Source organism: Calypte anna, chromosome 4A (genome assembly GCF_003957555.1).
Source record: "Calypte anna isolate BGI_N300 chromosome 4A, bCalAnn1_v1.p, whole genome shotgun sequence".
Taxonomy (NCBI): Eukaryota; Metazoa; Chordata; class Aves; order Apodiformes; family Trochilidae; genus Calypte; species Calypte anna.
The window spans coordinates 29,242,300-29,268,536 of record NC_044248.1 but is presented as its reverse complement, the minus strand read 5'-3'; the positions used below and the strand labels follow the sequence as shown (position 1 = coordinate 29,268,536).

The 26,237-nt window shown below is 37.7% G+C and overlaps 1 protein-coding gene across 1 annotated transcript in view; it reads right to left on the bottom strand.

Moving 5' to 3' along the window:
• Positions 1-24,975, bottom strand: part of SPOCK3 (SPARC (osteonectin), cwcv and kazal like domains proteoglycan 3) — a 146,904-nt gene extending 121,929 nt beyond the window's left edge. Inside the window, exons 1-2 of the mRNA XM_030449738.1 lie at positions 24,909-24,975; positions 24,511-24,684 (exon numbers count right to left, since the gene is read on the bottom strand). Of these exons, the coding sequence (XP_030305598.1) occupies positions 24,511-24,684 (174 nt within the window). The 5' untranslated portion in view covers positions 24,909-24,975. The remainder of the gene's footprint in view (positions 1-24,510; positions 24,685-24,908) is intronic.
• Between the last annotated feature and the right edge of the window lie 1,262 nt (positions 24,976-26,237).

Here is a 26,237-nt window from a genome sequence, read left to right as displayed (position 1 = left end):
TGTTCACATTGTCCCTTTGTCTCTCTTTCTACGTGACTTAACTATATTCCTAAATTCCTCCTCAGTAGTTAGCCCTTTTTTCCATAATCAATAGGCCCTCTTCTTAACCCTAATTTCTTTCAGAGTCTCCCAATTCAGCCAGACCGGTCGTCTTCCCTGCCGGCTCGCCTTTCGGCACACTGGGACAGCCTGCTCCTGTGCTTTCAAAACTTCCACCTTGAAGTACGACCATCCCTCCTGAACCCCTCTGTTTTCAAGGGCTGTTTCCCAGGGTATATTCTGAACAAGTCTTCTGAATAGGCCAAAATCTTAGCGAATAACAGTTACATTGGCACCGCCCTTCAGAACTGGGAACGTAAAATTGATTATGGATATGCAGCAGTGCACTGAAGAGCATTATCGTTACAGTGCAATATATATGTCATGGTTTAATGACTCAAAGCAGGACAATATCCCAGCTGCATTTAATGGTATCCCATCTTTGAGCTTTGGTTGCAATTTGGATGCAGCACATTAAAATGTCCAATTTCTCCAGTATTTTGAATTAGTCTTTACATGACCTCAGCACTGTACATCCTAACTATTCAGAGTTCTTATAACAATTTTTTAAATATGCATAGAAAGCTAAGAACTGGCACAATTAAGTGTTTAAAATTATGTACACCTGTAGCACACAAAACTGTATCGTTTTTTATCAAGAACAATAAAATAATCTGACCCTACAATGTTTTAATAGAGAAGAACTTTATAGATATGTCATTAACCTGCAGAAATGAGATGTTATCTTGAGTTAAAGCTATATTTAACTGCCCCATGGAAACAATAGTTAGTCATATTAAAAGAAAAAAATAAGAATCCAACTCCTAACCAGCAGAGATACTGTGATAAAAAGCTGGGGAAGAATTAAATAATAGTATTTGATGCTGACCATACTTTTGCATATATTGGTAGCTTACAATAACTCTAAGAGAAATCTAACCAAACTTATATAAAGCAAGTGTCAATTTCCTCTAAGAAATTTAACAACTACAAAAGGAAAAAAAATTGTAGTGAAGGTTTGGAGATAATACACGAGTCCAAAACCCAATACTAAATGTGTGTGCCTGTGTATGTATATATTCCTGATTTATTATAATCTAAAAAAAAAAAAAAATTACAAGATTTCCTGTGAGGGTGTAGGTTACTATTTAGAATTCACTTTGTATCACTTAAATTTGGAACATGGGAAAACTACCTGAAAGGAGGGTGTAGCCAGGTGGGGGTTGGGCTCTTTTGCCAAACGACTTTCAACAAGACAAGAGGGCATGGACTTAAGTTGTGCTGGGGGAAGTTTAGGTTAGATATTAGAAAGAATTTCTTTACGGAGAGAGTGATCCGGCATTGGAATGGGCTGCCCACTGAAGTGGTGGATTCTCCATCCCTGGAGATATTTCAAAAGAGACTGGATGTGGCACTCAGTGCCGTGGTCTAGCAACCGCAACGGTGGTTCAAGGGTTGGACTCGATGATCTCTGAGGTCCCTTCCAACCCAGCCAATTCTATGATTCCATGATTCTATGAAAATACTGAGTCCAGGTGACTGGAGAGCACTCTCTGTACCTCAAGGCATGGTAGAATTCTACCATAGGAACGAACTAGTGTGCAGGGGTGGGGATAATTTCTTACTATAAACAAGACTCTCAGACCAAAAAAAAAAAAAAAAAATTACATGCTTTCTATATCTAGTAACAGCAAGTTATCAGGCTGTCACATTCTCAGAGCTTTTACTCCGAAAATGTTTAGAAGAGATTGTAGGCTAGGCACAAGTGAGGGTGGAGGGAGAGACTTCCAAGTTCAATCTAGTCCCTGCCACTTATAACATCAAGTTAGTATATAAGACAAGATTAACTTACTGGAGCTAGGAAGAGGCCAATCAGCTCCTAGGTGCCTGCAGGTTAGATGCTTAGCTTGGATCTGGGCTATATGGTAATTGTATTTCTATGTATAGATAGTTGTAAGAGACGTGATAAACACTACGGGTTATCCAACTGCTAGAGTCAAGAAGTTTATTGATAAGGTCCTTGAGACCCAACAGGTTTCCAGCTGCCTTTTTCGCAGCATTACTATCTTCCTTCAAGACAGTGTTTGACAGCTTTTTACTTTGGAGTTCCTGAGCCACTTGCAGTGGTGGGTGAGCCAGAGAAACTGGACTGAGCGTCAGTCTTCAAATGAAAGCTATATGGAAGCAATTCGGTGAACACTGTGACAAAGGACTGCTTTTGCAGCACAAAATGTCAAGCGGCAGATTAGAAGACTGAAATTTTGAGATAAGAGGGGAATGTCTCAGATTTTATAACGTTAGCAGTATCCCTCACAAACCCAAGCCTGTATGACTTTTTACCCCTCACTGAAAACTAGGATAGTTGACATTCACGAGACATGAGTTTTTATTACTACTTCGTAAGTATATAAATTTACATGCATATGTGTGTTTATATACACTACTTAGTTATAAATAAGGTTGTCATACACAAAGTTACACTTCGATTTTGATGTTATAACTTAGTAGATGAAATTACCATCCTTTTCTGTGACAGTATTTTGAGTGACTTAGGTGACTTTTTTTTCCCACTTTCAAAAGCTGCACTTTGGTCACCTTCCCCATATTACCTTCTGCTGCGATAAGCCACATGCGATTTCTCCTCCCATGTCCAACAAGGGAGGTTTTCCCTGCTGTTGATGTACCTATAGAAAGACCCAGCCAGCATGGGTTTAGGAAGGGTAGGTCCTGTCTGACCAGCCTGATCTCTTTTTAGGATCGGGTGACCCACCTGGTGGATGAGGGGAAGGCTGTGGATGGAGTCTCCCTGGACTTCAGCAAAGCCTTTGACACCATTTCCCACAGCATAATCCTGAAAAAGCTGTCAGCCCACAGCTTGGACAGGGGCACTCTGCGCTGGGTTAGGAACTGCTGGAGGCCACCAGAGACTGGTGCTGAATGGTGCTGCATCCAATTGGTGGCCACTCACCAGTGGCGTCCCCCAGGGATCAGCACTGTTTAATATCTTCATTGATGATTTAGATGAGGGGATTGAGTCAAAAAATTTGCAAATTCACAGATGACACTAAGTTAGGTGAGAGTATTGATCAGTAGGAAGGCAGGAGGGCTCTGCAGAGGGACCTGGACAGACTGGAGAGTTGGGCTGATTCCAACGGGATGAGGTTCAACATGGCCAAGTGCCGGGTCCTGCACTTTGGCCACAACAACCCCATGCAGTGCTACAGGCTGGGGACAGAGTGGCTGGAGAGCAGCCAGGCAGAGAGGGACCTGGGAGTTTTGGTCAACAGAAGCTGAACATGAGCCAGCAGTGTGCCCAGGTGGCCAAGGCGGCCAGCGGCATCCTGGCCTGTATCAGGAACGGTGTGGCCAACAGGTGCAGGGAAGGGATTCTGCCCCTGTATTCAGCACTGGTGAGGCCACACCTTGAGTACTGTGTCCAGTTCTGGGCCCCTCAGTTCAGGAAGGAGATTGAGGTGCTGGAGCAGGTCCAGAGAAGAGCAAGGAGGCTGTGAAGGGACTCCAGCACAAGCCCTGTGAGGAAGGGCTGAGGGAGCTGGGGGTGTTCAGTCTGGAGGAGGGGAGACCTCATCACTCTCTACAACTCCCTGAAAGGAGGTTGGAGCCAGCTTCTTCTCCCAGGCACCTCTCAGTAAGACAAGAGGGCATGGACTTAAGCTCTGCCAGGGGAGGTTTAGGTTAGATATTAGGAAGACATTATTTACATAGAGCGTAATCAGGCATTGGAATGGGCTGCCCAGGGAGGTGGTGGATTCTCTGTCCTGGGAAAACAAAAAACAAAAAGAAAAAAACAAAAAGAAAACAAACAAAAAACAAACAAAAAGAACAAAAAAAAGCCATCACAACCAAAAAACCCTAACAAACAAAAAAACTTCCCACAAACAGAAAAACCCCCTATGAAGTACTGAAAAGAAGACATTTAAGACATTTAGGGCTTTATCAACATCTTCCTGGAAGATGTAAATTGAAAATAGTGATTATTTTTAAAGTTATGTTTTAAGTATGATCAGGTTTAAGAACTTAAATATGGAGGTATATATAGGTATAGTGATTCTGACCATACACAATGTCTGAGTTTCACAGACACAAAAGCTGTTTGGGACCTTCCTTAAAAAAATCTCTAAATATTACAAGAATCAGGCTTCTAAGTTTAACATTCTCTTCAGGTATGAGAACAAAGAGTATGCAACACAAAACATTTACTTCAAATAACTTCTTTAAGTTACACTCAAGACCCTTACTATTTCCTTCAAGTTAGACAGTCAACCAGAAAGTCATGTGCTTGCTAACAAATAAACACGGAAAGACAAGATTTTACGTCTTGGGTCAAATTCCCTCTCAATTTGACTGTGTAATTCCTGCAAGGACAAAATGTACGTACTTTGACTGACATATCCAATTACTTCATTACGTCACTGCATCTATTTCAAACAGCGTGCCACAAAGAAATTAATTCTCTAGGCAACTTCTACAATTTATTCCAAGTACCAGTCCTTCCATCTCTGCAATCTTCTTCAAAGCTTACCATTCAGATCCAGTTTTTGAAATGAATTTAAATACAGCTCTGCCATGATGAACTATCATGGCACAATGTTCCCTGGAAGACACCTTTCTCCATGATATTTCTGTTTTTCAGTTTCTTGGATATCTTGTATAATTAATAACAGAGTAAGGTTTAAAAGACTACATTTAAAAGGCATCAGTGCTCAGCCTTCCAAAATGCAATGCTTACTCCTCTGGTCACACCTCAGAAAGAAGAGAACCAAAAAAAAACCAAACAAAGAAAAATGTTTAGCAAAGGAAACAGTCTCTTGTCAACTCCTACTGATGATATATCATGAAAGTACAGAAAGATACCCAGATCTCAAAGGTAACGACAAAGAAATGTAAAAATCACAGGAAGTTGTTACACGCATCAGTCACTAGCTCGTGCTTTTTTAAAGCAGTTTATTAAGAAGAAAAAAAAAAAACTTACTTCAATGTTGCAGGAGAGATACTTAAGATACTAACTACTCTTTTTTAACTGCTAAAACCTACCATAATTCTAGTCTTAAAAAGATAAGTATGGGAGGCTGGAATGTCTGGGTCAATGAATCTCAATTCAGTAATGAAGGTGGTGGTTGTGCTTAATGACCTGTACTTACTTTTTAACAAAACTTGAACCAAAAATAGGAAAACCAGAATAAGAGGAACTGAAGACAATGAAAGCTAAAGGAAAAATCACAAGTGTTTTTAGTTATTTTTGTTTGCTGGCCTTCTATTGTTTTTTTGTTTCTTTTTTTAACTGCCATCTTGATTTTTGTCAAGTAGCAAGGAAAATTACATAATGCTCTGCTTTTAAAGCACTGGAAAAAGATCATGTTTTCACAGACTGTGACTTACTATAAGGTAATGCATTTAGGAACAGACTACAAAAATGTCATCGTAACAGCACCTGTTTCTCAGAATTCTTTTTTTTTTCTCTTGAATTGCCACTGGAATTGGATTAAAGAAAAATTCACACAGCTTCTATGCTGTGTGAAAATAAGCCATGAAAAATAAATTTTTCAGTGTCCCTGTGACCCTAAGGGTTTCTCCTGTGAAGATAAACACAATTTTAATGAAAATTACTTCTTTTCTGTTATCAAAATGCATGGTTCATTTGAGGATTGTGAAATCACTAATGTTTCCATTACTTTTGCCACACAGACCTTTCCTGTTTTCTTTGTCAAAACTATTCAAACACCTTCACTTTTACATTTCAAATGAATTCACCTTTTTATCATTCCATTAGATTTCCTTTGCATTTAAATACTTCCATTTACATATACATTTCTGTTCTTAAGATATATGCCACTGTATTTACCAAGCTAACACCACCCCTATGGAACACTTCATGTTCCATCCCCAACTGAAGCAAATAACAGATTCTCACAATTTGTTATTGAACAGAGTCAGACCAAATGAGTGACAATACACACAATGTGCTCCATAGAATACACTTTCAGCCATATTTTTTCTAATTTTTTAATTGCTTTCTAATAGTTCCTAACACATATTTTTATGGGTTTTTTTCTTTTTGGTTAGCTGGCTGCTGTTAGTAATGATAATGTTCTGTAACTCATCACTTAAAAAATTTCTGTATTCCAACTGCTCAACAAAATTAAGTAGCAACTTTACTCACAGGAATAAGTGGTTCCACTTTTTGCACTCTCTCCTTTATTCTATGAAATTCTCAAAAGGTTACAACAAAAAGAGAGGAGTAAGTGCAAGAAAATGTATGGCATTGTGTTGTAATGACCATTAAAAACAAAAGCATCAGATCTCCAGCGGGTTCAGTTCACTGACAAAAAGTAACTTAAAAAAATTAATCAATAGTGACTCAAGAATAAGGATAAAAAAGGATACAGTCTTCAATACCACAGCCTTAAAAGGATCCCTGGCAAAAAACTAGGGTACACAGTACCCTTAAGACATACTCATGGTAAGGATAAATTCCTCAATGACTGCAATGTGTTATCTGGTACGAAGTTTCATAGTACACTTTCTGCAACATCGAAGTTTATACAAAGCCAGAGTCTGCAAAGTATTTGCAAAAACACCTACTGACAGAAACCAGACTCCACTTTTGTTTGAAGCAGAAAGAACACTTCTGTCAGGATGTTTCAGCTATTAATGAAACACCAAAATGGTTTCTTAGTTTGATGCTTCCACTCCTCTGTCCCAGTTATAAAAAAAATATATATTCCCTAGTTAAGACCCTGAATTCAGAATATTTTTCCTTTCAGTTCTCATTGGTTCTCAGGCTAAAGCTATGTAGGACAAGAAAATAAAATGTTTAAAATTAAAACTGTTTCATTTCAGAAAACATGCTGAAAACAATCATCCCATCCATTTTTTCCAATGTTTTGGGCATTCTGAGGTGAGGTCTATGTAGGATTGCTCTGCATAGGTAATTTAATACATTGTGCAATTCTCTCTTTTTTTTTTTTTTTATTTCAGCCTCAAAAACAAACAGCAGCAATGCAAAGTTTAAGGTTTCCCAATTTTTCTTCATAAGCACAGTAAAAATTTCACAAATACTATATAATGCATCCCTAGATAACCAGAGTATGACATCTAGTATACACAAAGCTGTTTGCTTCATTTCTTGTTTTTTGGTTTTTTCCACCTTATTTTTCTGAACTTTTTTTCCTATGCATGGATATATCTACCTAGTATACTTCACATTTGTGTAATTTTTGCTTCATTTATGAAGCTGGGTTTTTTTTTTAAATCCTGACCTCATTTGTTTTTATTTCCTCTTTTTCTGCAGAGCTTACTACAGATCCTTTGATTGGTTACTCTCATCAGCAGCTTTTGAAGATTCTCACTGAAACTACTGAAAATAAATGGCATTAAGTGAGTGACAGAATTGTAATTCACAGCTATACAGCTACACTTACTTAACAGATTATACCACATGTAAGAATGCTCTTTCTGCATTTCCCTGAAGAAAGAAACATCTGCTCTGCAGATTGAAGCAGTACTACAAAAACATAATTCCTCACTGAGTATATGTGCCTACACCTACTTCAGCAAAAGTACTGTACAATACTGCATGCAGAGCAAGGGAAAAAGTGTGTTAGGAGACATTTGTATCTGCTGAGTTCACTCATCAGCGCTTTGTCTTCAACATCCAATACTGAAGTACTCCAGAGACTTCCAATAATTTCAGTCCCCGCTCCTTATCAGTCCTGCACCATATAGAAAATATTTCATGTTTAAACTAGCTAATCTGAGAATCAGTCACTTCTGTGAAAAATCTGATGAATTATTAATTAGCAGTATATAATTCATCTTCTCTAACATGGGTGTAGTCATAAAGGGTTATCTACTGTCACTACAAAAACCTGCATATCAGAGCTGTGTATAAAAAAAAAAATATTTTAAAACTATTTATAAAACATCTTATTTCTTTTGTTCTCAAAATTGGACTTTGCAGCTTCTCAAAAGTACAGTTTCTCTGAACAGAAAAATTATTTTACAATTGTGTCCCAGCAAAGCCAGGACAGACTATCATATTTTTAAAGATTACTCTTAAGACTGGTTGGAAGTGGAATAAATTTGAGACAAAGCAATTAGATTTTATGCTTCAGTAGATTTTCAAAGTACCAGGTTTCAGAGAAAGGTCTGCTAACTACATAATAACTTTACATATTAGGGGGCTAATTAAAAAAAAGACCAAAATTGAAATAGTCTATACACAAAGCAATTCTAACATGCAGGATCTATCCTTTATCACACACTAGAAGTACAAAAAAAAAAAAAAAAAAAAAAGGAATTGTCTTTCCATCTGATTGTAGAAAACACCTATAATTTGGGTTTAGTTTATATAGACACAATGTATCTGATTTTAGTAATTTTAAAACTAGAGGTTTTAAAACAACTAAGACAATTATCCTTTCTGACAGAGACTTTGAAAGGGTGATACATCATACAAAAAATTACAACAAAAAGCTTTTTAAAGCAGGTATCTGTCTCCACTCACTATAGAGAAAGTCTGCAGAAAATTAGCTTATGATAAGCTTCTAAACTATCAGAGTTAGGCAAGATGATTCTCAGGCTTTTCCATCTGAATACCTCAGTTCCACTACCAACAGTCTGTCAGTTGACCAAGGAAATAATGATTATCAGAAGACGCACAAACCCAATAGTGCTTAGCTATGCCTTTACAAATGTGGCTATTTCCAGGAAGGGAAAAAGATAGTTTTTCCTTGATACCTTTTTTCTCTTACAGATTCAGCATTGTGACATTTTAAATCTACATGGTAGTTTTTTTTTGTGAGGGTTTCTTCTCTGGAACAAAAATTTTGAAGAATTTTAATGCTGATATCTTTCTAGGCAAAAGGCATCAGTATTTCCACTTCTAATATAGCAATATCTAATCTATATTCTCCACTGCTCCTAAGGAAAGACGATTTATATGCCTAGCCTCGGGTCTTCATTAAAAAATTTCATAATTTGGATGACATGAAGGAGAGAAATTACACTTCTGCTATGCCAGAAATTAGGTTAGGGAAATAAGGGGAAAGAAATTTCTGACTGCTTAAAGTACCATGCTAAGTGTTCTGTCACTGGCTCATGATGGACTAGGAACACCAGTCATGGAAGTCTTATTCTAATTTTACTTCTTGCCCAGTTGAAATTTTAATGGAAAAATGCATACATAAAAATATATGAACTGTACTAAGAAGAAGTCTTCCACTACTATCTACCTAACTTTCAGGGTGACAGATGGATGTATCTAGCCATAAGGGAATGCACAATATGTGGACATCTTTAAAAAAATAACATTCTTCTTACCAAAACTTCTCATGATCTTCTCATTAATTTGTATCCCAATGGTAAAGATACAAATGATAACAAAAGTAGATTTTGTGGGGCTTAAAAAGAGGGATGATGGGCTCCATAAAATATCAGTGTTTTTTTTCCAACTTGTATTTCTACTACCAAAAGTGTTCAGAAATAAAAATTAAAATCTCTTTCTCTACCACGGGACATTTTTTTCCCCCTCATAACACAAAGAAACGTAATGATGTTTTGAGGTACCTGATATTTGGATTAAAACAAAATTCCTCCATGAAGATAATTTTCATGGCTACAAAGAAAGTTAAGATACACCAGCATGCACTGGTGATCTAGACTGGAAATGATCCTGAGCAATCCTACATAAAGTTACTGAGCTATGGAAAACTTGACACATGACATTTTTCTGCCAGCTCTTACCATATGTAATCAAGTAAATGACAAGAAAAAACTCATGCCAAGAGATGAGGATGGAAACAGGAAATAAATGCAAAAGTGGGAAAGGCAGCAATAGTGGTCAAAACATTCCATAGCAAACTCTGTATCTTATATTGCAGAACCAAGTCAAATATTTACTCTTTGCAGCTGCAATAATGTACATAGTTACCAGTCCAGGATACAAGTGTTAGTGATGTACCAGTACAGGGCACAGACCATGCACACACACCAGGCACAGATTTAAGGCAGAAATGGTAACAGCAAAACCAACATGACCACCTACAGAGCCTGAAGGCTTTTCATCCCTTGGTTGATAGTGTTAGCAATTTATCCCTGCCTGGACTGTGTTCTTAATCGTTAGGACAGGGGTTAAAAGAAATACATAAGCTGTTAAAAGGCTTATGGAAGGGTGGGGGAAGATTCTCTTAGGAAGAAAACCCAAGGACTTGGGAAGCAGAACTTGTACTGATAGCAGATTTGCCCTTTTAATCAAGTGTAGTATCCATTAAGATCACTCCCCTTTTAAACAACTCTTGCTTTTAATTACAAATGAAATTATGTGGAAAAGAGATGACCTTTCAGGAAATGGAAACTTTCACAAAACTTCTCCCTTTCCAACTGTCACACTAATCAGCACTGAAAGGCTTAAAAGATAAATGTCCCACTAATTCCTTCTTCCAGACAGTGTCAAAACAAGAAACAGAAAATATAGTCTAATGTACAGGAACACAGTTAAAGTAGAAAGGTCAGTGCAATATTAACAACTCCTACTCTAATTCAATTCTATGAAGACAAGTATAAGCACACTTATAGGGTCTTAAGCTTGTCTTAAAATACTCTTGTAATCATAAAGTTGTCACAGAACAGTGTTAACAATATCCAGCATCAATCACATGCTTTCCCACCTGAGTACAATTTCAGTACTTTGGGGTCAAGCTCCTAATTTGTCCTTATAGGATAAGGAAAGATGCAGTTGTCCTAAGTAAATTGAATAACATCTAAAAAAGGTATTTGAACACCTGTCTTTATTCCCAGAGGTTGGTTTATCTTTGAAAACCTTGAACCAAAACACTGACAGGAAGAGGCTTCTCTCATTTGCTACTAAGCAGGCAAATTACTTAAATATTACATATTTAATGTGTGCAAGGCCCTGGAAACACCTGATTGATACTGGCTGCACTTAAACCATGACAGCATACATAGAAATAACAAACATCTCAAACAATGCTTTCACACTCAGTTTGTTTGAAATTTTCTCTCTTCAACCTCTGCTGGAAATAGGCATGAAAAACCCTACCTGTTCTTTTATTCTAAAATGTTTAGTGTGGATATTCTTTTTTTCCTGAATCAATTTAATTCCCTCTTTGCTCTTACTCCCTCAGTTAAAAGCTCAGGTTAACTATGGCTGAAAAATGCCTGAAGAAACTCTCCCACAGATTAAGGACTCTCTCCTTCTCCCATTCTTCTGCTGTTAAAACAAAAGGAATCAAACAAGTACCTTAAAAATCAAAACATGGTAGCTTCTAAACACTGGAATTGAGTTTCATCTGAAATATCAGAAATGTTACAGCAGTACAGTGCATTTATGAACTGTATTTGTAAACACAGCCAGTGATCTGAGGTCTTTCCCCAGTATTCCTAAGTACTTCGACAGCTCTGAAGTATTATTGAAAAAGAAAGCAAAATTTCTGGTCATTTCAAATACATGTTTTAAGGTATTTTTTTTTCTTCCTTGTTTGAATTGAAATTACCAAGTCAGGAAATTAAGCCAACAATTGATCTATTATTTCTAAGTTTCACGTTGAACAATTTATAAGATAAATACATATGGAACCTTTTTGAGAAGAGTAGCAATTTTCAGTTGCCTCCAAATCACAGTGTGTCAATAATCTACTTTTACAACATTGCCACTGAACATTTGTTTCAGAAAATATCAGTAATACATACCCTAGTAGCCAAAACACGTATTTTTTCTGTGGCTATTGTTCAAAAATAAGCTGAATGAACTCACTGCTGTGTAGAAGCAAGCCAATTAACTGTTCTGCAATAACATTTTAACTAGTTATTGAAATGAGTTTTATATTAAGCTACTCCATACAAAGGCATGTAAGTACTTTGTTGTATAACCATACCTTTTCTTCACAGTACCAAATATATCCAGATCATCTCTGCACACCAAATTCAAATACCAAAATCAATTAAAAGTGTAAGCATATATTGATTTTTGTAGGCTTTGCTCAGAAACAAAATATATTTCTGAAATGCCCTGCATTACTAAAACTATACTATTTTTATACTAATATATATACATATATATATAAAAAAAAAAAAAAGAGAGAGAATAATGCTACTGTATTAGTACTATTGTTAATCGTCAAAGGACATCTATGTGGAAAAAGTCCACCATGCACACATATATGCACACAAAACAAAATTTACCTTGCTTCTTTCCTTCTAAATAAATCTAAACTAAATAACAATGACTTTAAAAATCCAGATATGAAGAAAATACCATACTGTTCCTATGGCTTCTTACATCTGTGAGATTATCTTCCTAGTGCTTATGTTGTATGTTCATCAACATTTAATTTTGTTCTTTCCCCTAGAAAACCTCTCAGCTTCCACTGTTCCATTAGTTAACTAATTAACTAACAGGAAAGTAATCAAAACACACTATGAAAAACATGGTAGCAGAGCAACAAAAACAAATAGGAAAATGTAAAAATGCAAAACAGGTGAAACTACTCCTTAAAAATGGAATGCAAATTTACACATACTTTCTTCTGTTAATTAGAGTACATATATGCTAAAAGAATTATTCACCAAGCAACAAAATCCACTAATACTAACTTAATATCCAGAAAACATATTTATATGTAGAAGGCTATTTCATTTTTTATGGTATTTGGTTTTTCTCTAAAATACAAGTGGAAGAACTACAGATACCTCTACATATAGCCATTCACCAAAACTCATCAAGAAATGCAATGCCTATTGTGAAACCACAACGTAGTATCATGTTGTATGCTTTGGTATTACATCAGTGATACAGGGGCAGCGAAGCAAGTATACTGACAGAAACAACCAAAAAATGTGTAAACTACAAATAGATTTTAACATCACTGAACAACTGTAAGAACTGGCAGTACATTACACCTTTGGACTGCAAGAAGCAATGTATCACACACCTGTTTTTCATTCAAGAGTTTTCACTGTGAATTTTCCAGTATCACAGAATTGTCACAGCTGGGAAAAAAATCCAAGGTCATCAGGTCCATCTGTCAACATTCCCCCCACCAAATAAAATATATATATATATATATCAGAATCTGTATCAACCACTAAAGCACATCCCAAAGTGCCTCATCTACATGGTTTTTAAAGAGTTCCAGGAATGGTGATTCCACCACCTCCCTGGGCAGCCCATTCCAACACGTAACTTCTTCAAATAAAACATTCCCAATTTCCTCAACCTCTCCTCATTGGGCTTGTGCTCCACACCCTTCTGAACTCACTCCCAGCTGTTCCAGGTCTTTCCTGTATTGAGAGGCCCAGAACTGAAAGCACTAATGGTGCAGTCTCACCAACGCTGAGTAGACAGTATGCTTTCAATAGGCCATTAGTGTACACAGTTTTCGTTCATATCTGAATTCTTTTATCTCGAATTCACAACCCATGAGAACCTTTCATATACAATCTGTGCATCGAATGCTCGGCTTTTTGCAGATGGTGTTGTATAACATAATGCTAAAAGTCTTAAGGCATTCAACTTTCCACACCAAGTTTTTCAAATAGATGACACTTTGTTTCCTTCTTAATGAAGACAAATTGACTGTTCATGGTTTCAAACATATCTGTGCAAATCAAAGCTGATGAAAATAATTAATTTCACACAAAAAAGTTCAATAGCTTTTTTCCTTTTTTATTTAATAATAAAATTTTCCACAGAAGGAAAAAACCAAAAATCTAGTTTAGAGCACCACCGTCAGAGCAACAGTTCTGTAATGAAAGCACAAAAACTATGGAATTTGGCTGCTAAAGGGAGGCTGGCCCATAGTACATGATATTCATATTACACTTCATACAGTAAGTGCTCCCCCAGGATATAAAAACTTGATGTCACACCCTTGACTTCTGATGTATTTGATGAGCTATTGCTTACTTTTCACTAAGTTATTGTGAAAGATCTACAACAAAATACATTTACAGAAGAACAATTAGATTTACATATCAGGCAAGTGTCCTGCAAAATCTGTGTCCTGCAGCCAAGGTGCAAAATAAACTAATGGACAGTTAGCGCATGACAAATTGCGTAATGTTCAACTTTAAGAGAGATAAGTCACAGGCTGGGGTGAGTGGAGTGGGGTGAGTGAGCTATCCCAAATAAGATAAACTATGTAAACTACTGAAAAGACTCGAGGTCTTTTGATGTATATTCCTCTTGAATAAAATTTTTTAAATAGATTACAAAAAAGCATAATTGGACAGGTAGAGCAATAAATCCATTATTTCTCCCACAAAAATATAATGGCGCAGCTTCTTTGACCATCTCAGAATTTATGTCTGCAACTTTTGTTTTCTTTTTGCTCAAAAATTGACACTGACATTTGTGGTTTGCTATTTAAGAAAGTTATCAAACAAAATATGAATAAACTAACCAAATTCCACAGTTTTTGAACACTTAAAAGGAATGTATGGCATACAATATATCACTCTCCATATTACTTCTTTCTGAACATAATTTACTAAGTGATTACATGCTCCACACAGGTCTACTAATCATTAGTCAAAGTAAATCAAAGGCACGTGGAATAATTTGTTTATTTAGTGTTACCTAATTTTGAGTTAAAGCAAAGGTTATTGGGGTTGGGTAATACTATATTTAACAAATAAAATGCTTTTAGTATTATGTTGCTTCATAAAAATGCATATATTTGCTCAAACTTTTCTTAGAAAGCTAATAGATTGTTTAAAGATGATTTTGGTATTCTCTGCCCTAGAAATCTACTTGGCAGCAGAGACAACAACCAGTCATTACAAGTACCTGTTTGTAACGGGTCAAGCCAAAGATCACTCAGAGCAGTATTGCACAGCTGAATTACATTATCAGGCCTTAAGAAATTTTATGCCAATGGAGCGAAGCACTTAACTATATGGAAAAAAATACAAAAAAATACAACAGTAGCTGTGCTTTGAAAAGCAGAAAGTGTTAGCTAAGAGTCACAGTCAAATGCCGCAGAATACACAAAAAAACTTTTTATTTTAATAGATACTTAAGCAAGCATACTATTCATTCAAATTCTTCTTCAAAAAGCCTGAACTTGCAGGAGGCAAAAAGGAAGATATAGATTCATACAGCCTACTGTCAGAAAGAAGAAAAATATAGCTCCAAACTCTCAAAGTTTAAATCTCATACAGAAAGATAAAAATTCTTCCAAAAATATGGTGTAAGTAATAATAAAATGTGGAATTCTCCTCTGAACTGACACTGAAGTTCTGCAACATTGGACAAGAAGTCCTATTTCTGATACAATGCAACTATAATTGAGCCACTTTCTACTGATCTATGTTGAAAGAGGACAGGAGTTACATGACATGTTTACAAGCACTAACCACCAAAGTGCTGTTTGTTGATTGGTGCTGTTGACTCTCAACAGTCTCATGTGTCAACTGGTAAGAACAGAAGAGATCTTGAATACCGAAATCCAAGCTGAAAAAGAAAGGTGTTCCTTCTTCGCTCCTATTTTTCCATTTCCTTCACACTAGATAGGTAAAAATTCTTTATGCTGGCTGAAATAAGCCTTATACTCACTGGTTCTTGTCTGGAGCTTCTGAGCAAGGACACAGCCACTGAAATTTTTATGGCAATGACAAGGGGTTTGAACCTGGTGTAAAGGTTGGATAGACAGGGACATTTATCAACGTGACCATTATCAAAGAAATTAAAGCACATGCTGCAAATCCATATAGATCACATAACAGTAATACAATTTTTATTTTCATTTCATCCCCTCATTTATAATTTTTCTTGTAACCTTGCGAACCTTGTAAAAGGAAAGTGATGTAAAATGTTTTGTGTTTGGAGAGTATATTAACATTCTGTGTGCAGAGGGAAATAGTGAATATTTTAACAGATGTCTGAATAAGCAAAAATACAAATGTTGGAAACATCAAAAGACCCAGTAAACCTGTAAGAAAATAAAGCTAAGACAGGTGTAACAGAACTTCATAACTCTTAACAGGGAGAAAAGCAGGATGTATCTTAGTGAGAACATACAACAAACTACAGATTTCAAAAGTTAGTTTGAATTACACCATTGTATATTTTACTTAAAACAGATTTTGATTTGTTTTACATCTCTGGTTTCTTGCCACTTTGCTCATGAGATTTCTGACATAAAAATAAACACCGTACGGTTGCCGAATCAAGTTGAAGTATTGCCTGAAGATATGCACCTTACTTTGGGCATCTATGAATTACAAATAGTAGATGATCAATCTAGCCCAACATCAGACCCCAGGAGGGTGAAAAAAAAAAAATTAATATAAACTAATTTCAGATAAAAGAAATAAATACCAGGTAAATCTCACAGTTAATAGCTTTGCCATAAACTCTTTTATATAAATGTCCTTTCTTCTACAGGATGAATATCACTGCCTTGCTATGCACTGCACAGCTGCGTTTTTATGCTTGCCTGATTTTGTTTCTACTTAGTAATTACCACCTTCCCATTTAATTGAATCTCTGTGCACTTTGCACAGTGCAACATGGAAGTTAGCTAGAGGGGAAAGCAATGGGCATCATACAACATGCAGTTCATTTCAGCAGTTTGGCATGTAAGTGCCAGAGGTATCTACCTACAAATCCATTAAGCAATGCAGCAAATGAATCAGACACAGCCTATAAACACTAACAGAAACTCTCTTATGAAAAACATATTCAGATGTCTGAATTCAGCCCTGTAGACTTAATGTTCAAATAATGATTTTAAATAAGTAGACTGGCATCATTAAAGATTTACTTCACCTCTCACTAACATCAGTAAATGTATTCTGTTACCAGGCAAGGAAAGGCACCACAAAAAACGGACAAGGAAGGTTTGATAAAGGTGGGAAAAAAATACTTCACCAGAAGCACTTTAATTCCTGCAAGACTCTAAAAAGTGCAGTTTGAAAAAGTTCCTGTAACAATTCAGACATTACAGGACTAGCTGGCTACACATCACTGTGTTTTTTCAAATTTTATGATGGCAATTAATTCAGTATTACGATTTCTTTTACTTTTTGTTCTTTTACCTTCAATCAGTCACTTCTGCTTATAAATGCCAAGCATAAAATGGTAAATCACAATGCCTTTTGTTCATCCCCAAGCTTGACTACTCTTGGAAGGTTTTATGGTCTAATGAGCAGGCTGTTTGCCTAAAGCTACCTAAGTTAAGCAACCGAAAAACCCAGTTGTCAGATCTGGAAATACATCTATTTGTTTTTAAGCATAATTTTTTCTATTTCAGCATAAATTATGATGTACTTTAATTCAGTTGCATAAAAAATGTGTATATATTTACAGCTATAAAACTTTTAGCTTCCAGTAGTAAATTTATCCAAATTTTTCTGATAAAACCAACCAACAGCAAGATATGCGTATGTATGGGTATTTAGTATGTGCAAATTACTAAACTTTATCTGTACTAGAATAAAGACTAAAAACCAGAAATGTATGTGGAAAAACAATTATACAGATAATATTAATAAGCTGAACTTATTATTATTAATGTTCAACAGTAACTTGCAACGTTTTATGAAAAAAAGTTTCCTGACTTTCCCTATAGTTTAATATCTAGCTGTTAAAGCAGGTCATTGCACCTACTTTCTTCAGTAAATCATCAATTTCTACAATAATTTTTTGCTTATATGATCTATCAGTGTGAAATGACTTGAGATGGTAAAGCAAAAGTGAAAAATAATTAATTTTTTTAAAATCTAACAACTAAAGATGATTCACATTAAATAAGAATGCCCAATGAAGCTTTAAACACTGACATTACTACCCACAAATTTCTTTCAGAAATTAAACTTGATGAAATATGAAGATTACAAGAACACTTGATATAATAAAGTTCTTTAGGGTTTACTACGATTGCGTCCATAATATTTGTTTCTAAGGGAACAAGGCAGACTTTTAGTGCTGAGCATAGCCAAAATGAAACTTAAGATCAGATGCAGATGATGTGTTACTAATACATTCAAATATGTCCCATTAAGACAAATACACAAAAGGAAAAACACCACTGCAAAACCAAATGGAACGTTTAAAAAGGCTAAAATTAGAAAAATATCCACAAAGTGGATCTGAAGCTATTTTACTAACAAGTACTTTTCACATACACATAGGAAAAAGAGAAATCCCTTGGTTAGGCTATAAGTTTCCTTAGGCATGAAAACTTTGGAGGTGCTCTAAAGCTAGCCAAGTTACCAAAAAAGTAATCAACTGTTCAACAATTTCCTAATTTCATTCAGCATATCTTAGTAGGGGGATAACACAACATGGGCCAACAAGAACACAACACATAGCAATTTAAACTTAACCTCTATTTAGAGGAAAAAGTCACATTTGAAAACTTGCAACCATATTAAGCCAGACTATTATTTCTGCAGCTAGTTACTTCAAATGCTTCAATGATTATAAAGTAATAGAGATGGAGTAGACGGAAGAAAAGAATTTATGGTAATAGTCTAAAAACAGATACTCTAATTCTAGTTATTTTGCATTGGTTTCTACATTGAGTTTTGCCTTACAATGTACATCTTGCTCCAGACAACTTTCCTTTCTGATTGTAAAGCCAAGAAAGCCTACACAGTTTCTATTAAGGTTACCATCTATTAGCATATTACAAAGCTATTTATACTACACTATAATAAGCCCAGATAGCTAAAGTCAATCCCAATAACATTTAATGGTAAGACAAGAGAAGTCTGGGTATCCATAACCACTAAACAACCTAGAGCACATAAAATAAAGATTATTCTTTGGATAAAGGAGATAGAGATAAGATGAAACAGTTTTATCAGCTTTACTTGAGATTATGAGGGCAATCTGAGGAAAAGCACATTAGGTTTACTTAACTCCTAAATGTTAACTATATAAAGAGCTTCCATACCAATGCCTTCCAAGAGACGGTTATAAATTCAATACTAACAATAGTTTGAGATTAGTGGACTCTGCATTTGCAGGAAAAGAAACCATTTGTCAATAGAAACAAGCAGCAAAAACAAACCAGAGGAAAACTGATCAGGTGAAAGAAAAAATTAACCCATACTTTATAACAAACTAAAAGCTTATATAAAAATCAGAAGCCTTTTTCTATATAACAAAAGAAATTACAATTAAAGATTTCCATTATGCATTCCCATTTTAATTTCCCATGTTCAGTTTAGAAGTGCTAAACAATTAAACGGCTTCTTAAATGTTCTTAACATTAAAAAAATTCCTAGCATTTTCCTACATTCCACAGCTTAAAAAAAGCACTCAATTCTTATTTTACTAGTTTCATTTCAAATGTAGTAATTGTAGATGTAGCTACAAAATGCATGCATTCTTTAGGTCAGATCTCCTAGGTTTCAAAATTTTTCCTTCCTCACCATATTAACAGAACTAAGATCAGACAACATAAGCAATGAAAAATGAGAAAGAGTGGTACCACTTTAGGATAGCAAATAGCCAGTTTAAAGTAACAAACTGGCATATGGAAATCAGATTTGATGCCCTAATTGGAGAAGTTACTTTATTAGCAAGTTATTGCTTTAACTTAAGCCTCAGACAACATTTCTAGTTTTATAATTCCATTGTTTCTGATGTCATAATCAGAACTTTCTTTCAAAATACACGTATGTAGGAAAAAAAATAAAAATCCCCTACCCGCTAATATGGCAAGAGGTTTTAGACAGGTTTTATTTATCCTGAACCACAGAAAGAACAGGACAAGTAAGTCTAATGAACCTATTGTCAAAGGTAAGGAGTTTACCATCAGTGAGGAAAGATTGATGAGTGCTGTATTCATTATCCAGTCCTAAATACTGCCTTAAGAATTCATGATGATCCATAAACTTGGGGGATTTCAGCCTAATGCAACAAGCTTTTTGAATAGAAGTCCTTCTCTTCAAATAAGGTTTGCAGTACTCCACTCTAAAAACAGGAAAACTTTTCAAATATTTACATGGTGATCACCCAACAATGTACAAAAAACTTGTGATGAATTCTTTTTAAAACAGCCATTGGCTTTTTCAGTTGTAGAGATGCAGTTGTGTGGACGTACAGTTGGGAAGAGATATTCTGCCCACAGAGTAAAGAAACACCAGGAGAACAGCTGGGTGGGGAATTTAGTTGGGGGAGTAGAGAGCTCCTTGGTTTTAAGAAGCCTTAAATATCAAAAAAGATATCATCATCATAAATGCTGGCAATTATTAAATTAGTATGGAGACCTAGTATTTGATTCACCCCCTTTCCAACCACAGAGGTTTAGATTAGACCAATGTTGAAAGCGCATGTTCTTTAAGAATCTTCCAATGACTCATTTGGGAGGCAAACATCAGCTGCCTGAACTTGCCAAATGTTTTAGAAAGCAATATATTTGATGGTCAATGTGAGAACACTTCATTGTGAAGCTGAGTAAAAGGTAGTTTTACCAGTGCAAACTTCCCCTTTATAGCTGATAGGTTTTAAGGTCTCTTCCTTGAAATTTTTGTACCTTTTTTGCCTTTGATAACTGCATTAATCTTGTAGGATGAAAACACTTTGGTATAATGCAACTGATCACATTGTTTCATAGCAATACTATGTCATAGTCGAGTTGTGCAGAATTTATGTGCTACTAGTATCTTTCTCTACAAAGTTCCTGAGGCATCTTTAATTTTCAAATATAGGACCTGCTTAGATTATGAACTCTTTGAAAAGAAAAAGCAAAAATCACTATCCCGTAAATTAGGTAATAAATAATTCTCCGTAAGTGACAAGTAAAATTTACCATATAAAATACATTTATTATACATTTTTTAATGAACATAATGAATAGGATAGTGTATAAAAATGTCCATGACTGAGATGAGTTACTTCACAGAATTTTACAGAAATAAAAATTAAAGTTTCTGGAAGGTTTTCATCGATACAATAATTACAGTTTTGTTACATTTTGTCAAACTGTTTGTAAAGACTACATAAAAAGACAAAGTGATTACAAATGACAAAACCATTATATTTTGTTCTATAATTAAAAATAATACCATTACTTGAAATCAGGTCATAAAGAAAATTATTCCTGTATTTTTGTTTTCTACATAGATTTACAGCACTATGAGTAATGAAGATTTGGTACATTAGATTTGATACCTAAGATTTAGGATGTTGTAAGAGGAAGAGTATGCATTTAATGCCATTACCCAATTAATATTTTTTTTTAAGTAATAAAAATATATATATAAACCATGGTTTGTTATGGAATGTCTGGTGCAACCATCATAGACAAGACCATTAGCAAAAAGCACTATAAACACAACAAAATACGATTGAAGCCCATTCCCTTAACTTAGCATCTACTAAAGACTCTCAATTCCCAAGCATGAAGCAATTATGGAATATGTACACATAGGCTAGGACATCCTACCATCATGATGCCATTGACTTCTGAAAGCATACTAACCAGCCAGCTTGAAATATTTTAATAACCATATCAGCCTTGAGACTTATTTTAGTGACATACATAAGAGCTGCAGCTAGTTGGTAAGTAGACTGCAGCAGCACCAAGACTGGGTTAAAAAGTCTTCCTCCCTAGCTACTACAGGCAAAAGTAAACATATTTTTGTATATAAGCCAAAATGTTTGACACACATATTAAGTTGAGGGAGCTGATACTTGAATGCATTCCTCAACCCACTGCCATCTTGAAGATTGAAAGCCTATTTAAGAAATCCCATTCCCAATTTTTGCAGAAGAAAATTATCTGAGAAGATAAGACTCTAACAAGCACCTAGCTTTCCACTGTTCCACAGAAAGGTACTGTCCTTGCCTAGACCTTTCATTATTTTCAACAGATTTGTCAGAATTTTCATGATCTTTCCAGAGAACTAAAGAGTCAGTTATGGTTTTGTCTGTACAAAGTACTGAAAAGATCCTAACTAATGTTATCATATTAATACATACCTTTACTAACAAAGATGTTAAGACAGCCTAGGTTTGGGGGCTTGTTTTGTTTTTTGTTAAAATAAAATACCATATCCTGGGTTTTTTGGCTTTGCAAGGGTTCCCCTTCCTGAATGACTATGCTCTTTCTCACTGTGACCCAAACTCTTAAGAAACTGAGCCAATGAGCCAGAAGTCAGGGACATTATCTTCCATGTTAATCAGTCCTGTCAGTTAAGTCTTAAGTTAAGCCTTTAAATACTTCTTTTCACAGCAAAATGCCATCTCACCCTTACATCTGTACTGTATTTAAAGCCTGAAAAAAATATGCTACTCTCTAACCAGAGACAAACACAGACATTGCACACCTCTTCTGATTTTAACTCTGCAAGACAGTTACTCCTACAGGCTAAAATGCAGTTAGGCTGTTCCTTAACAGGAGGACGCATTTGAATCACTAATTGCTAATAACAAGTTCAAAACCAACAGGTTATAGTCATACACATAAATTTACCACTTACTGTAGGATATTAACACAAGTTGTACACCATGTTACATTAGGGATAACCGATCAGTGCCTCTTACAAGTAAAATATTTTCTAATGCGTTCTTGTAGATTAACTCAGTTTTTAATTCCTTTACAATCACATTTTATGGGTTAATGAAAACTACCCATGCTTTAAAGGAAGAGCCTTGTGAAGCATTAACAATCCATAAATATTCCAGATCCCCTATCAATCAACAGGACAAAGGTTCTGCTTCAAAAAGTAAAAGCATAATCCTCACTGAAATATGAAATATGAATTCTAAACACAAAAGCAGTCACTCTTAAAACTCTTGGGGACACCTACTTGTCACAGAATAAATTATCTGGCTAATATCCAATACTACAGTATATGCTAGTGGGCATCCAAGAGTCAGGCATTAGAGAGCATTTAGGTTTTTCAGCTTTGCAGGATACTCCTTACATAAATGACTTTGCCCAATTAAAAATATAACTGATGTAGTTATTTTTGAGCTTTCTAGCAGCTGCCTTTCATCCTAAAATACTTATAATGCACTGCATATTTTTTATCCAAAAACACAGGTCCCGAAGTACAGTACACTGAAGTGATTTTTTTCATGTGAACATGTTTAAGATATTCAAAGCAAACAAAAATATCTGAATGCTAATTTCAGCGTTCTCAAACACTAAAATTATGCTGTACAATAGCAAGTATCGAGGAAGTAAGCTCTCCCTCAACTCCAACAGCAGCTCTTCTAGTTACTTAACACAAATAGCCAGATTTGCATCCCACATGCAGCATATACATAAAGCTAGAAAATACATGCACCGAAGTAAATTACAGCTCTTAAAAAAACCACCCATACTCACTGGTGACATTTAATTCAGTTCGCTATAGCAAACCATACTCTCCAGAAAGCTGTAGCACAAGCAACCTGTTGACTTCTTAAATTGCAAACCAAATGAACACTTTACAGCCAAAAATTCCAGTAACCAATACAGTAAAGCTAAACAGAAAAACATTTCGCATGCTTAGAATTCAAATTTTTAAAAGCAACATCAAAGAATGTAGTATATTGGAAGATAAAGGAAAATGGTTTTAATGGAAAGAAATGTCAAGGACTTTTGAGAACTGGCTTGCAACAAACAGAACGAACTAAGCGTAAAAGCGAAGCATTCTGGAGGCTGAGCCACCTTACAGTAGCACGTTTCGTAACAGCTGAGATTCGGGTCAGACTCTGGCGTTCGCGTACTCCCAGCAGGGCACTCCGGACACACCATTTACACAACATACAGCCTTATTTAGAGGAATTCCCTCATGCGATCCAAAATCAAACATCCTCCACACATCGTCCACTCCCCCCTCACACCCTCCCATTCCCCCTACCCCCCCCGACCTCCTTCTCCCAGCTGTGCCCACAGCCCTTTTCCCCAAGTCCGCCCTCTCGGCACTCCTGACAGCGGCGAGACGGGGCACTCTCCTCCGGCTCACCCTTCCAGGTGGCCGGGCCTCTGCCCAGGCAGCACTCGCTGAGCGGCGACGGACAGAGCTTTCTGCACCGCCGACCCGCCCCGACCCCCCGAGCCGGCCTCACTCCCGCTTCGGCGGGGAGCTGGGCACAACGGACGCAGCGCGATCCCCCAACCGCAGCCCTTCCCGCAGTCGCCGCGGGGCGGGAAAGGGGGGGAAAGATAAACGCAACTCCCTCAACGCCGCCTTTTAACGGCTGGCGACCCTCAGGGCGGGAAGCAGCTCCCGCGCCCAGGCCCGCTGGGCCTCGGAGGTGCGGGCTGGGCGCCCAGCCCAGCGCACACCGAGTGGTCCTCGCCACTCAGCGGCGGCAGCGCACCGGCAGCTGTCCGATGGGACCTTCCCTCCTCCTGCCGCGGCGCCGCTGGTAATCAGAAATTAAAATTCAGAGAGAAGAGGGAAAGTGGAGGCTGCACCCCAGCCCTGACTGCCCAGAGGATGCCTTCAGCCAACAGAACCGGCTGGCAGGGTTGAACTTACGTCTCGGAATTTGTTCCACTGCCCGACCCCCTTGTCGTACTGGGAGATGGTCGTGAGCCATTGTTTATCATCCAGAAAATTGCCGCTGTCCGGTCTACCCCCAGCCGCCGCCGTCAGCGCCGAGCTGCACCACGCTGCTGCACACACACACACGAAGGCTGCTAGCTTGAGCATCTGGACGAGAGGAGACACGGAGAGGAGGTCACCTACACCACAGCCGAACCCTAGCCGGGAGCTGCCGGCGGGGACCGGGACAACAGCGCGCAGCTGGCCCCCTCGCCCACACGAACGAGGCACGGAGTACGGAACGGGCAGTGGAAAAGAGAGCGCTGGAAAGAAAAAAGAGAAAGGAAAAAAAAAAAAAAAAAAAAAAAAAAAAGGCTGCCCAACCCCGTCACCTTGCTGCAAGTCCCGCAACCACGCTCCCCACCGCGGCCGGAAAGACGACCCGCTCCCTTCCCGCACCCGCCGCCGTCTGCAGGCGGACGGCCAGCGCCGCGCTCTCTACACGCCCCTCGCCCCGCCCCGTGCCGCTGCGCGCAACGCGGGCGGCAACGCCGTGGAGGGGATAGCGGTCCGCTGGCGGGCTGCAGGCGGGTGTTTCCTGGGCAGACCCCTGTCCTGAGGTAAGAAACGCCGCGAATCGGCCTTCTGCTCTCCTGTCTCCTTCGCGGCCGGCTGGCCCACCCGCCCGTCGCCGGCAAATCCTGCGGAACCCGGTGACTGCCTTCGCCGCGCGCTCTATGGCGCCGTGGGAGCTAGACTGTGCCGTCTGCACCTTCAGGTGGGGGTGAAAGCCGCTGGGAACTTTCCTACAGCCGCGTTGTCCCCTCGTACACCAAGTTAGTCTGCAAAAATCCTTAGGCGGACACAGCCTTGAAAAGCTCCCCGTAATTACGACGTAAAAGTTCCTGTACCTGAGCGGAAAGGAGAGACGCGATCTCTCCCACCACCTCCGAATGCTGATTTAGGTACATGCTGACATTGTAATGCCGCCTCTGTTATTCTTGTCTAAGAAGCATGCACTCTTCCCCCTCTTCCTGGGTTTTTGTCTCCTGAACTGCAGCTAGGTGTTAACTAAGCCTTCAGTGACGTCCGGTTTCTTTCCTGAATTAGTTAAATTTCATTTAGAAATGTGCAAGGTGCATAAATAGTTAAATTACCTTGCCAGCATGGCTGACTCCATATTTAACTTCAAATTCTATCTTCCATCCAGTTGACCTAATTTGTCTCATTTTGTAATGTTAGCTTTAATCCCTAGACTTGAGTAACATTCTGCTTTTTAGGTTTGTATTGGCTGTGTTGCAAGGTTTTCCTAGGAGGGGGACGTGGACTGGAGAGGTGGCCTCTGAGGGAAGAGGTATGGGGCTGCCCCATGTTGGGGACGGCTGGTGCCTACCATCTCCACAGTGGAGGCACTGCGGGCCTCAGTTGAACCCATAAGAAAAGTTGATGGTGCCTCTGTTGGAGCATAGCTAAGAAAGGGCAGAACATGCCATGTAGAGGGAGGAGCTGAGGGCAAAAAGAGTAAGAAGAGGAACACCAGTATCAGAGAGTGAGGAGGAGGTGGAGATGCTCCATGGCAGTGCACTGCAGCTCCTGAAGACCCGTGCCAGTGGAGACCTGAAGGAACTGCGGCAATCCCACACTGGACCACATCTTCCTGAAGGACTGCAGACCCTGGAGAAGCCATGCCAGAGCAGAGGAAAAAGTGTGAGAAGGAAGGT